This window comes from Channa argus, chromosome 7 (assembly GCF_033026475.1).
Source record: "Channa argus isolate prfri chromosome 7, Channa argus male v1.0, whole genome shotgun sequence".
NCBI classification, from domain to species: Eukaryota; Metazoa; Chordata; class Actinopteri; order Anabantiformes; family Channidae; genus Channa; species Channa argus.
In genome coordinates, this window is record NC_090203.1 from 307,053 (window position 1) to 320,461 (window position 13,409).

The 13,409-nt window shown below is 40.9% G+C and overlaps 1 protein-coding gene across 1 annotated transcript; it reads left to right on the forward strand.

The window, feature by feature from the left end:
* The first annotated feature begins 2,516 nt into the window (after positions 1 to 2,516).
* Positions 2,517 to 8,862, forward strand: si:dkey-23o4.6 (retinol dehydrogenase 13). The gene is made up of 7 exons (XM_067510469.1): positions 2,517 to 3,021; positions 5,835 to 5,969; positions 6,054 to 6,245; positions 6,333 to 6,494; positions 6,596 to 6,715; positions 7,042 to 7,246; positions 7,701 to 8,862. The coding sequence occupies exons 1-7, from the start codon at positions 2,889 to 2,891 to the stop codon at positions 7,804 to 7,806; spliced, it is 1,053 nt and encodes a 350-aa protein (XP_067366570.1). The 5' UTR covers positions 2,517 to 2,888; the 3' UTR covers positions 7,807 to 8,862.
* The last annotated feature ends 4,547 nt before the right edge of the window (positions 8,863 to 13,409 follow it).

The following is a 13,409-nucleotide window of genomic DNA, read 5'->3' on the forward strand; positions in this document are numbered from 1 at the left end:
AGCTGCGGGTTTTCAGGCTGGAGGCGTGAAAACGCTCCGCAGTGGACGGCGTGACGCCCTTATACCGGACTGACAATGTCAACAACTGCAGCCGCACAATAAACACAATATATCGAGATGGAGGCTGATAGGCGCCAAAACATCACGCCAGTCTAAGGGCAGGACGCCACCTTGTTTTTGTTGTTTGTGGGGGGCGGGGCCACAGTTGCTGATGTTTGGGGAATAAAAACTATTTTTGCACCAGAAACTAAAAACTCTTTTTAACTCTTTAAGTCACTATACACCTTAGACCCTCACATATGGCATTGAAATAGATAATTTAACACTATTTACGTGCAACTATTTTCTGTCTGACAATAATAGACTACTACACCAGAAGTGAAAAAGCTGTAAACCAATTTAAAGAAACTATTCTTTCATCATTTGCTTCATCACATGTCAATACAGTGGAAAGTTGCCACCTTAATTTTACTCCTGCACAAATTGATTATGATTGTTGACAATTCTGCAGCCACGCTACGTACAATACTTGATAGTGTTGCCCCTCTGAAAAAGCAGGTAGTAAAGCAGAATAGGCGATATCCATGGTATAATTCGCGGCAACACGAAAGTTAGAAAGGAAGTGCTGTTCCAGAAATGTAAAAGATTCCCGCTTGGCCTGGAGAAACTGTCATTGTACAAGCATCAAAACTAACAACCTGTCTGCTACACCCTATTCCAACTATACTGCTCAAGGAAGCTTTACCCTTAATAGATACGTTGGTATTAGACATCATTAATCTATCTTTAGAAACAGGCTATGTACCACAGGCCTATAAGGTAGCTTTAATCAAACCACTACTTAAAAAACCCTGTCTAGACCCACATGTTTTAGCCAATTACAGACAAATATCAAATCTCCCCTTTATTTGTAAAACTATTGAAAAAGTAGTTGCAAAACAATTATGTAACCACCTGTACAGGAATAATTTGTATGAAGACTTTCAGTCAGGATTTAGAGTTCATCATAGTACAGAAACAGCACTGGTAAAAGCCACCAACGATCTTATCTTCGCCTCAGAGGATGGGCTGTTCTTTATACTTGTTCTGGTAGATCTTAGTGCTGCATTCGATACTATTGATCACAACATTTGAATACTGAGACTGGAACATGAAATTGGGATAAAAGGCACTGCAGTAGGTTGGTTTAAATCTTAACTATCTAATAGATTCCAATTTCATGTCAATGATGAATCATCCGTGCACACAAAAGTTAGCTATGGAGTTCCCAAAGGCTCGCTCTGTGTTAGGACCAATACGTTTTACTTTATATATGTCTCCTTTAGGGAACATTATTAGAAAACACTCCATAAATTTCCATTGCTATGCTGATGATACCCAGCTGTATCTATCTATGAAATCAGATGAAAAAAATCAGTTAATTAAGCTTCAAGCATGCTTACAAGACATAAAGGCCTGGATTTCCCACAATTTCTTACTTCTAAACTCAGACTAAACTGAAGTCACGGTGTTTGGGCCCAAAACAGAAATATGCTTTTCAACCTTATTGTTACACTAGAGGGCATAACTCTGGTTTCCAGGACTACTGCAAGGAACCTTAGAGTTATTTTTGATCAGGATTTGTCTTTTACATCATATATAAAACAAATCTCTAGAACAGCCTTCTTCCACCTACGGAACATTGCCAAAATTACGAGCAACCTGTATCAAAGTAATGCCGAAAAACTAGTCAAAGCATTTGTTACTGCTAGGTTGGACTACTGTAATTCCCTACTTTTAGGATGCCACAGTAAGTCCCTAACAATCGTGCAATAAATCTGAACTACTGCAGCAAGAGTGCTGACTGGAATTAGCAAAAGAGATCATATTTCACTTTCACTAGCTTCTCTCTATTGGCTTCCTATTAAATCTAATATAGAATTTAAAACCCTGCTTCTTACATATAAAGCTCTGAATGGTCAGGCTTCATCATATATAGAAGACCTCATAGTTCCATATCATCCCAGTAGACTACTTTGATCTCAGTATGCAGGCCTACTTGTGGTTCCCAGAATTTTTAAAGGTAGAATGGGAGGCAGAGCCTTTAGCTATCAAGCTCCTCTCCTGTGGAACCAGCTTCCAGTTCAGATTCGGGAAGCAGACGCCCTCTCTACTGTTAAGTATAGGCTTAAGTTCCTCCACTACATGTATCCGACAACTTTAGCTACTTTGCAGATGAATATTAAAACAAATAATAATAACAATAAAATTTCACTTTAGATAAAGCAGCTGTCTGGACATAAATTAGTTAAAAACCTTTTTAGCAGTTTACAGCAAATGCAAAACATTTAATTCCTGTTTCGTCTAGCATTTGCTTTTATTATCATTATTAACTAAAGGGTCAATTAAATAGGAAAATTAGTGTATGTGATTTTTCACAGAAACAGATTTTGATTTGGTTCTCTCTTTGAATCTGTACATAAATTAAATTTAAGACCTGAAGATTTTAGATTTCTGCAGAAACATCATGTGTGAGGCACACGTGGAACAAATATTTGATGCTCATAAAATCACTTTTGTCCCTGCAGTACAATTTATTTTTTAAAGTACATTTTTACATGTACTTTGTTCTTCAACTTGAGTAAAAGTTCGGTCTGTAGTGGAGCACATTTCTGGGGAAGTGCTTGCATTTTACTGTACTACTCTGACTGGAGGGTACCTGTACCTCACATAAAGACAAGGAGAAAAGTTTAGATGATTCTAGTAAGTGTCAATGTTTTACAGTGTAACTGAGCTCAGAGCTGCTCTGGGTTGGATAATCTGCTCTAATCTGACTTAATCTGTGCCCTCCCACTTCTGCCTGTCCCGACTTGGCTCAGCCTCTCTCCAGACTCTTCAAACCTGCAAAGATGAGGGCTGAAGCACCTGGAGACTTTGTGGTGCTGCCATGGCCCAGCAGGGGCAGCGGTGGGGGTTCAGACTCGGAGATGGGGCAGGGACTGCTGCTGAGCTGTGGAGCTGTGCTGGGACTCACCGTGATCTGTAAGACTTCCTCATTTAAGATCAAAAACATAAGATTTACATCTTGGATTTACAGGTTGTGAGGCTGAGGCTTATCTGCTGATTTGATATTTAGAATGAACTGAAAATAATAAATTAATTTACAATGAACACTTTTCTGACAGAGGTAAAATGTTTAATGGTTCAACCAAAACTGTGGAGAAATAACTATACATTTACTTAAATGCTGCAACAAAGTACAATTAAAGCTCGTTGCACCTTACTGCAGTAATTCCAGTTATTTTTACTCTGTCTTAGTTACTTTGCAGGGTGAGGCTGTTAAACTACAATCTGATGAACTAATAAACCATGATGTGTTGTTGTGGATCGAGCTGCTGTCAGTACATAAGGTTGTAAAATCAGCTAATCACAGAGTACGATGAGTATCTGTGGTATCATTTACTACAGTAAAAGTATCAAAACTAAAACTCAGAAGTCAAAAGTGTAATGTAACAGAAGAGAAGTTTGTGAATCACAATTTAATCTGAAACTGTGACATGCGCAGAACAAATGAATATATTAATGAGTGAAAATCAGTGAAACGAGACAAATCAGGTCAAAAGTGAACAGGATTAGGATTTTAGAAACTCTCAGGGCTCAAATTCAGCCTGCTGCAGCCGATTACCAACATTCCTGGTTTCTGCTGATTCAGTTTTGCACGCTCTGCTCTCACCTTAACAAATTTAGCTGATATTTTTTGAAGAATCTTTTATTTTCTCCAATGGACCCCTGTTGACACTGTCTCGTTTCACAACATTAGCACCACTTAGTGGTTTTCAGTTGTGGAATTAAGCAGCGTTAGAGAGCCAGCTCAGTTGGTAAGGCAGTCGTCCACGGACAATAGGGTCAGTGGTTTGATCCCCGGTGCCGACTATATGTCGAAGTGTCTCTGGGCATGACACTGAACCCTTAACAGCCCATTTCCCTCCCCAGTTGTGCAGTGTCGGTCCAAGCCCGGTAGAAATTGGGGAGGGTTGCGTCAGTTAGGGCATCCGGTGTAAAATCTGTGCCAAATCAACATGCAGACAATGATCCGCTGTGGCGACCCTGAACTCATGGGATAAACCGAAAGGACAAAATAAATAAATACATAAATAAAGAGAGCCACATTGCAAATGCTTTGTTGTCAAATAATCAAATAATCTAACAGTGAAGTCTGAGTAATAATTTGAAAATTGTAAGAATAAAGTAAAATATTTTTAGATTAAAATAAAAATATTTGATAGATCTGCTGTTATTCTCATTATATTTTTATTTCTTCAAAGTAATGTTTTTTTTTATTTGGCCCGTATTCACAACAAACATCTCAACACAGCTTAAACAGTAAAGACCGCCCCTAAGATTGACAAATGAATTAGCATCATCTGGTTCATAGATATAACTTGGTGTCATCTTATGGAATGTTTCCTAATAATGTTGCCTAAAGGAGACGTGTAAAGTGAAAATGTACATTTAAATTTAACAGATGCTTTTATCCAAAGCAACTTAAAAGTGAGGTACAAGGCAGCAAAAATCTAAGTCAAGGAGAAAACATCAAAGCGAAGTCCTATGAGAAAAGTGTTTACGTTTCATGAGATGCAAGTGCAAGACAGTAGTGAAAAGAAGGTTTTTTTTGTTTGTTTTAATAGATTTAAGTGCATAGTAAGGTGAAGAATTGGTCCTGACACAGAGCCTTGTGGAACTCCATAACTGACTTTACAGTGCATAGAAGATTTTTCATAACATGAACAAATTGGAATCCTTCTGATAAGATTTAAACCAACCTAGTACAGTTCCTTTAATCCCAATGAGAGGTTCCAGTTTATGTAGGACAGCAGATATACTGAACAAGTGAGTGCAGTTTGACTGTGTTGTTTCAGAGGTTTACATTTTGTTTTAACAACTGTAGGTAGAAAGCTTTGCTCTCCTGGTGGAAGGTATATTTGGTCAGTTGTTGGTGTCAGTTTCAGCTTAGTAATCACATACCCCTGCCTTCAGTGTTTTCCCCATTGACCTAACAAAGGCACACAAATTCAAAGAGGGGCTGGTTGCAGCGGCAGCTGCTTTTTAACATGGCTTTTCTTTAACACTGTTGGGCTGGAGTTTCAGCCCTTGTGTTTAGCCCACCAGGGCAGCAGCATCTCTCATTTTATATCACCCAAAAAGGACAAAAACCACACCACTGTTTAGATCTCTGCACTGATTTCATCAGGTTCAATGCTCTGACTCTCACCTATAGAGTGGTCGCTCAACAGTACCTTCCTAAGTGAACTAACTCATCCAGGTCTACAGTTCCTCCCACCCACTGTGCTCTGCCATCGCATGCCGTCTGGTGGTTCCATCACAACATAAAAGATCCCACTTAAAACTCTTCAGTTCAGTGATCCCATGATGGTGGAACGTAGTGCCAAACCCATCTAAACTACCTCACTGCAGATATTTAAAAGAACTCTTCCACAACTTCCTATGAAAGCTAAAGCTAATCCTATCTGGTCTTACGTGCACTTGCATCTCACGAGACAAAAACACTTCTTCTCACAACACTTTGCCTTAATGTTTTACCACCACAGTAGATGGACACAGAATTAATTTATATAATGTAAACACAATATTATGAACAATGTTATGAAATCCCCGGTTACGACTATATGTCGAATGCTTTGTGCAAATGCTTTGTATTCAAATAATCGAACAGTAAAGTCTAAGTATTGTAATTATATATAATATAATATTAATAATAAAAAAACAGTAACTATATATAATCACAAGCATATATAAATATATCTTTCTATGGTAACTGCTGTTTGTGTGTAAAGGTGTGGCATTGCTGAGGAGGTACATTGGAGGTGGAATGTGTTGTACTTCACTTCGTCTGGATGATAAGACAGTCCTGATCACTGGAGCCAACAGTGGCATTGGCAAAGAAACGAGCAGAGAGCTGGCATGCCGAGGTCAGACTGGTTCAGTCATGATGTGGAACATTCAAGTGTTCACACAGTCACTGGTGCTTACCAGATATTTGTTTCTTTCACCAGGGGCGCGTGTGGTGATGGCATGCAGGGACTTGACCCGTGCAGAGCAGGCGGCGGAGGAAATCCGGCGGTCAACAGGAAATGGAAATGTGGTGACTCGACACTTGGACCTTGCATCCATTTATTCTGTCAGACAATTTGCTAAAGACTTTCTAGACAGTGAAGACAGACTGGACATTCTTATCAACAATGCAGGTAACTCTACACCTGCTTTATTATGTTTCTCCATTGTCAGCGGTCTCTGTTTCCCACCTCTCTCTCAACCTGTCTGTCCGTCTTCAGGAGTTATGATGTGTCCAAAATGGCTGACAGAAGACGGTTTCGAGACACAACTTGGCGTCAATCATTTGGGTCACTTCCTCTTGACCAATCTGTTGCTGCCAAAGCTCAAAAGCTCTGCCCCCAGCCGTGTGATCAATGTGTCGTCCATAGCCCACCAGGGGGGTATGACCTCTGTCCTCTAAAACTTGTGTCCTGGACCTTCTGATGTCTTTCAGTGTTGATCTGTTTTTAATTGTTTAACATTGAATTTATTATTTTATCAGGTCATATCGACTTTGAGGACTTGTTCTTCAGTAGGAAACCATACAATCCTTTGGACAGCTATCGACAGAGTAAACTGGCCAATGTCCTGTTCACCAGAGAACTTGCCCGAAGACTCAAAGGTCCCCACAAACACTAAACACTGAGAGGTCCCCACAAATACTAAACACTCAGAAGATGTCAGTGTCTTTTTAAGACACTTTGGCATGTCCTCAGGAGGGGTCTAACTCTTGTGGATAACATGCTCTTCCTCCTGAGCCATATTGAAACATTTCAGTATTTGTCACTACCAAGATTTGGACCCAGGTCTCCCATTGTCGAGTTCTCAAACACATCCTCCATACTGTGGAAATACAGACAAAAAGTTTTAAGAGAACTTTATTCTTGTTTTCATGTTTTTAAAACCCCTAACTTGCTGACCCTCAGCCCACCTCTGAACTTTCTCCAGGTTCTGGTGTGTCCACATTCTGTCTCCACCCGGGGATAATCCGGACAGAGCTGGTTCGACATGTTATGGACTGGTTCCCTCTGCTGAGGATGATTCTGAAACTACCTGGCCTGTTGTTGCTCAAAAGCCCCCACCAGGGCTGTCAGACCACAGTCTACTGTGCTTTGACACCGGGTCTGGAAGAAAGATCTGGACGATACTTCAGGTGTGTGTGTCTTACAATTTTAAATCTGTGTCCCTTTGTTCGGGTTTGAACATCTGTCTTAGGCTGTGTCCAAAATCACCCCCCCCTCACTCCTTGACTGGTCCCTATATAATGTTCACTTACTAATCCACTCAATACTGACCATTCCTTTGACATTTCAGAACTTACTGACTGGTGTCATAACTCACATGCAACAATATAGTGGACATGTCGGACAAAAACCAGGTTAAATCAGGAAAAACAGGACAAAGGGTGACCACTCTATTACTTTACTGTATTTGTAGATTAAATTGGTTCTTACATCTTCATGCACCTGCATTAACTTAGCTGGTTCTTACATCTTAATGCACCTGCATTAACTTAGCTGCCCTTAGTGCTGATCCACAGATTGGCTTCCGCCTAAATTTAAAGGATCAGAATAAAGTTTGTTCTGGTGGTTCGGTGTCTCTTTCAGTGACTGTGCAGAGAAGGAACCAGCTGCTGAGGCCCAGGATGACGAGGTGGCCAGGAAGCTGTGGGAGCAGAGCACTCAACTGGTTGGGTTAAAGGACACCTGCTGACCTCTGAACTCTGGACTGGGTCACACCTGCTCCTCATCAGTCCTTCACTGATTTCTAATTTCTTAGTAACAAGTTAGTTTTAGGTAGTACTAGTAGTACTAGTGATTTACTAATCCCAACCAAACTGTACCATCTAAATATTTTCAGTCCGTTAAGACATAATGAATAATCAGTTGCAACAAAACATATGCAACACAGCTACATCAACAGAAAGTCCCATCACTATCAAAAGCTAGCATAGCTAGGGGTAAAGGGCACAGGGGACATAAAAAATCAGAAAGACTCAAAAGGACAGACAGAGAGAGAAACCTGCCTTCACACTATTGGACATACATTTCTTTCCGGTCTTTTTCAACTGTCTCAGTTTCTGAGACTCATCATGTTGACCAGCGGCTTTCCATAACTTTTAGCATCTTTGTCTTAAGGTCAGTTTTCTTCAGATTTACAGGCCTCTGGCTAAGTTGTAGCCCAATGCTTCCTGAAGCTCACCAGGCTTTCTGCAACCAGGTTGTCTTAATAAAAGACAATGAAAAGACATCAATTAAACATACCTTTTTTTCTTTCTTACTGGCTCTGTCACTGCTGTCTCATCATCCCTCCATTACTCCATGTGTTCTGTAAAATTAATCTAGGTTTTTTCTGCAGACATAGACACATCTGTGTGTTCCAGGTAGCAGTGTTTGAGCAGGAAATATGATTCTAAGCTGCTTGTTTAATAACAACACACACAGTAAATGCTGGTGTTTTCCATTTACATTTAGTCATTTAACAGACGCGTTTATCCAAAGCGACACGTGAGGTACAAGGCAGCAAAAATCTATGTCAAGGAGAAAAATGTCAAAGCAAAACATTTCACAAGATAAACTTTTTTTTTTTTTTTATAGATTTAAGTGCATAGGAAGTTTCGGAAGAGTTCTGTTTTCAGCAGGTTTTTGAACTTATCAGTTTTTTGTTCAGATTTTCTTTTGTTGAAACAAAGTTTGGAGGTAAAACTGATTTGATAAAAATAGATGATTGGATTAGAGGCATTCTATCTTTAGTAACACCACTGTATCAGTCCTAACATCACCTTTGACCTATTGTTTGTTCAAAGGTCTAATAAAATTTGGTTTTAATCTTTTTATGTTTCATAAATGCTCTTTTTCTTCTTCTTCTTCTTGCTTAATGTCATGGCTGCCATGTTTTAAGATAAAAAGTCGAATATACAGTAATGAAGGATGACCAGAGATGTTCAGCTAAACTGTTGAGTTGTACAGTCTTACAGTGGTGCGAATAAAAGACCTGCGGTACCGCGCCTTCCTACACTGAGGATGTATGAGAGGCATTTTCCGTAATGATGTCAGCTTGGCTAACATCTTCCTCTCACCCACCTCCTCCACAAAGTCCAGTGGGTGGTCCAGGACAAAGCTGGCCTTCATTACCAGCTTGTTCAGTTTTTTTGTGTACCCGCACCTTAACAGACAACAGTGCAGTGCATAGCTGAAGCTACAACAGACTCATAGAATGTCCTTAGCATAGGCCTGCACACTCCAATGGACTGTAGTCTCCTCAGAAGGTGGAGGCGACTTTGGCCCTTTTTGAACAGGCCTCGGTGTTGGGAGACCAGTCCAGTTTATGGTTGAGGTACACCCGGCTACTTAAAACTATCCACTATCTCAATGTTTATCCACCTTCTGAATGTTCACTGGTGTTTGTGGTAGTGTCTTTTTCCTGACATCTATCACCATCTTCTTTGTCTTACTGGGGTTTAAGCATAGGTGGTTGTGCTCACACCAGTTCCACCTCAGCCCACCTCTGAACTTCTGAACCACTCCAGTTCATTCCTACCAGACACACAGCCAACAATGGCTGAGTCATCAAATAACTTCTGGAGATAACTACTGGGGTTGTACGTAAAGGCAATTGTCCATGCTGTAAGTTGGCTATCCACTCCCACCCAGTAGTGCCGGCTGAATTGTTTTGAAAGTGCTTGAGAAGTCGAAGAACATAACTCTCACGGTGTATGCCTTCTGGTCCTACAGCTTTCCTGATTTTCAGCTGCCTTAGTTCTCCCCTCACCTGGTCTGATGTTAGGGAGAGGGGGAGCGAGTGTGGGCAAAGATGGACGGCAGGGGGCTGTGAGGGCCTGGTTGTTGAGATGGGTGGAGACGGGGGGTGGAGGGAGGTGAATGTGAAAGAGATTGGGGATGATGGTGGAGGTGGAAGTGGGGTTGCAATCAAATCTGTTGAAAAACAGATTAAATTCTTTGGCCAAGTGCTGGTCTCCTCTGAGTCTGCTCTGTCCATGACCAGAGATATTCTTCAGGCTTTTCCACATGTTCCATGCGTTGTTCTGTTCCAAACACTCCACCACTTTCTTCTTGTAAATGTCCTTGGCCTGCCTGAGCTTGTACTTGAGTTCATATTGAACTCTCCTCTGCTACTCTCTGTCCCCTGAAAGAAAAACACTCTTCTTCTTGTTCAGTAGGGCTTTAAGTTCAGGGGTCACCCAGGGTTTGTTATTGGAGAAACATCATGCCTGTCACACGTGTGAGTGTATATTTAATTTTGGTAGGACCCAAAAGAGGAGATGGCGAGGGGAGGTGTTATGGTTAATGAAGAGTTTATTTTAAAAAAGGGAAACAACAGAAAATCACTCGATGATGAGGGCGGGAAAAACACACGCAGTACAAACAACATAAACCAGCTTAAACAGACCGAGAACTAAACACGCTGGAGAGGGGGGATAAACTAAATTATAACCATACCGGGAAAGCAAGGGTTCTAACTAAGAAACTAGCGGGAGGAAAACAGGGAACAAACAGGCAAAGATAAAAACCTGGACCTAACAAGCAGAGAAAACAAAAACCTAAACACTGAAACTGAATGAAACAAATAGAAAACCAAAGCTCAGACTAAAACGTAAAGGAAGAGAGTCTAAACTGAGCACTGGGGCACAACGGGGAGAGCAATGTCCAAACATATTGACTGTCCATGAAGGGACAAGGGAAGGAGACATGATCTGTCGGGGAACACTGGGGAGAGCGTGGTATAAATATATGAAAACAATCAGGGTTAACGAGAAATAAGAAGCTAAATGAAACTGACTAGGAAGTGGTGCTAAGGGACTACAAAATAAAAGCCAGGAGCAGGAAGTAAAACTAAAGAGAACTAAAGTGCCAGAACCGGGACTGTGACAGTGCCCTCCACGTTGGCACAGTGTTAATTTAGTCTGTGATACAGTGGTTCAGACTGTTTATGTCATCACCATGAGAGCTGCACAGTGTCTCCCAGTCTGGAGATCTGGAAACAGTCAAAGTTTCTCACTGGCCTCATCAGTCTACACTTTCACAGACTTCTTCTGTGCAGGCTCTCTTACATTTACATTTATATTTACATTTAGTCATTTAGCAGACGCTTTTATCCAAAGCAACTTACAAGTGAGGTACAAGGCAAGCAAAAATCTAAGTCAATCTAAGTCTAATCTACGTCTCTTCATATCCTGGGTGTGTATTTTGGGAGCAAATATTACAGGTTGTGATCAGAGAAAATGTAGGGAGGGAGACAGACGTGTATGCGTCTTTGACATTAGCATACAGCAAGTCCAGCATCTTCTTCGTCCTGGTATGGCACTTCACATACTGGGTTTAGGGAGAACGGAAGAGATCGAGGTGTGATTAAAGTCCCCAGTGATGAAAATGATGGACTGCAAGTGTTGAATGTGCATGCGAGTCACCGCTGCCAGCGGTAGACCACATGGGGCTGCTGCATTGTGTTGAATGTGTATGTTCTACTCATAGTATTCAATTTTTCAATTCAATTCAATTCAACTTTATTTATATAGCGCCAATTCACAACAAAGCAATCTCACGGCACTTTACAGAATAAAGTCAAAACTATAAAGATGTGTAGAGAGAACCCAACAATTCCCCCTTGAGCAAGCCATAGGCAACAGTGGAGCGGAAAAACTCCCTTTAACGGAAGAAACCTCCAGCAGAATCAGGCTCAGGGTGGGCAGCCATCTGCCCTGACTGGTTGGGGTGAGTGGAAAGTGAAGAGAGAAAAGAAAAGAGCAACAAAAAACAACAACAAAACATAGGGCAGGTTGATAGGACCAATAGCTGCACACTGGAAGATGCACAGCTTTAAAGCTGGGGACACCTGCAGAAAGGGACAGAGAGAGGGGGACGGAGAAAGACAAAGACAACTACGGGAGAAAACACAAAGTTTCAAAGGGCATCTGAGCAATTAAAACTTTGTTGATCCCTGTGGGGAAAATTAAGGTGTCTCAGTGCAGAGTAAAATTATATCAAAATTCTAAATCACCATAACAGAATCTAAAATACAGCACAAAATATAATAACATTGTAATAATAATAATAGGATATTACAAAGGTGACATATAGTAGACAACCAAAGTGTGTGAGTCTGCATGTATCATTGATGTTTGAGTTTGCTGGGAGCAATGGACACTGAAGTCCAAAGGCAGCAGAAAGACATGGGGCAGTGACCTCAGCACATTGTCCACAGCTTCCTCTGCATTTTGCTCCAGTTACTCGGGAAGTCGAGCAGTTGTCCACCCATTTGCGGGCCGTTGTCCTTGCACCACTTTACCTTTCAGACCTCCTTCAATCATATACCCCTTGTTCTTGTGCTGTGTTCATACTTTATTGTTTGTTATTGGTAGATTGTACAGTGATCTTGAGTGACCTGAAATTAATTCCAAGTTCCTCCAGTCCCATGTCAAATTGTCCTTGAGCAAGACACTTAACCCCAACTCAACAGTGAGTGTATGAGTGTGTGTGAATGGATGAAGGAGAAGCAGTGTAAAGAGATTTCGGTACCAGTAAGATAGAAAATATATAAGCACAGACCATTTAAGTCCATGTCCTCCCATCACCTCAGAAAATGTGTTGATAGAAAATTGCCAAAACAAATTAAAGAAAAGTTACAAAAGCAGCATACAACAAGAAAACCTTCTGTAGCTAGTCTGATTCTGGAACAGTTCTTGTTTTTTGAAGACTTGTGTCAGCAGGAGGCAGCAGAGTCAGCCACACTAAAATGAGCTGCTCTCTCAGAGCTAGGAGCAGAACACAGACATAAATGTATGTTCATTTGAACATATTTTTTCTCACTTTGTAGCTATAGTTCACAATACTTCATAAATAGTCATAAATGTTGAAGAATATGAGAGGTTTAAAGCTGCAGTAACGTTCCTTGTTCAGCAGTTTTTTTGAATATTGGGAGTGATGCTGCTGAGTGTGCAGAGTTTGAAGCTCATTCCACCATCGAGGATCTTTTACTGTGGCTATGGGACCAGCAGGGGCTCAATGGGAGGGACTGTAAACCTGAATAAGGTAATAACCAGGACAACAATATAAGGGAGACTGACTTTCAGCCAGGGCCTAACCCTGAGGTTTGAAGTCAGAGAAGATGGTGGTTTAGTTCAAAGTATATTTAACACATAGTGTGTGGAGTTGTCCCCATTAAACCAGACCTTGATCTTCAGTGTTGTTGTGTTCACATCAGCTGTTTGAAAGGAGGGTTTCTCTCCTCTTTGAGTTTCTGGGACCAGTTTTGGTTCCTCAGGTTTGTGTGTTTTTTCACGTTTGAAGTCTCTGATT

Coding starts and splice junctions, on each gene's coding strand:
- si:dkey-23o4.6 (XM_067510469.1), top strand. CDS start 2,889: ATGAGGGCTGAAGCACCTGGAGACTTTGTGGTGCTGCCATGGCCCAGC. Junction 6,495..6,595: donor GTCCATAGCCCACCAGGGGG/GTATGACCTCTG, acceptor TTATTTTATCAG/GTCATATCGACTTTGAGGAC. Junction 7,247..7,700: donor AGATCTGGACGATACTTCAG/GTGTGTGTGTCT, acceptor TGTCTCTTTCAG/TGACTGTGCAGAGAAGGAAC.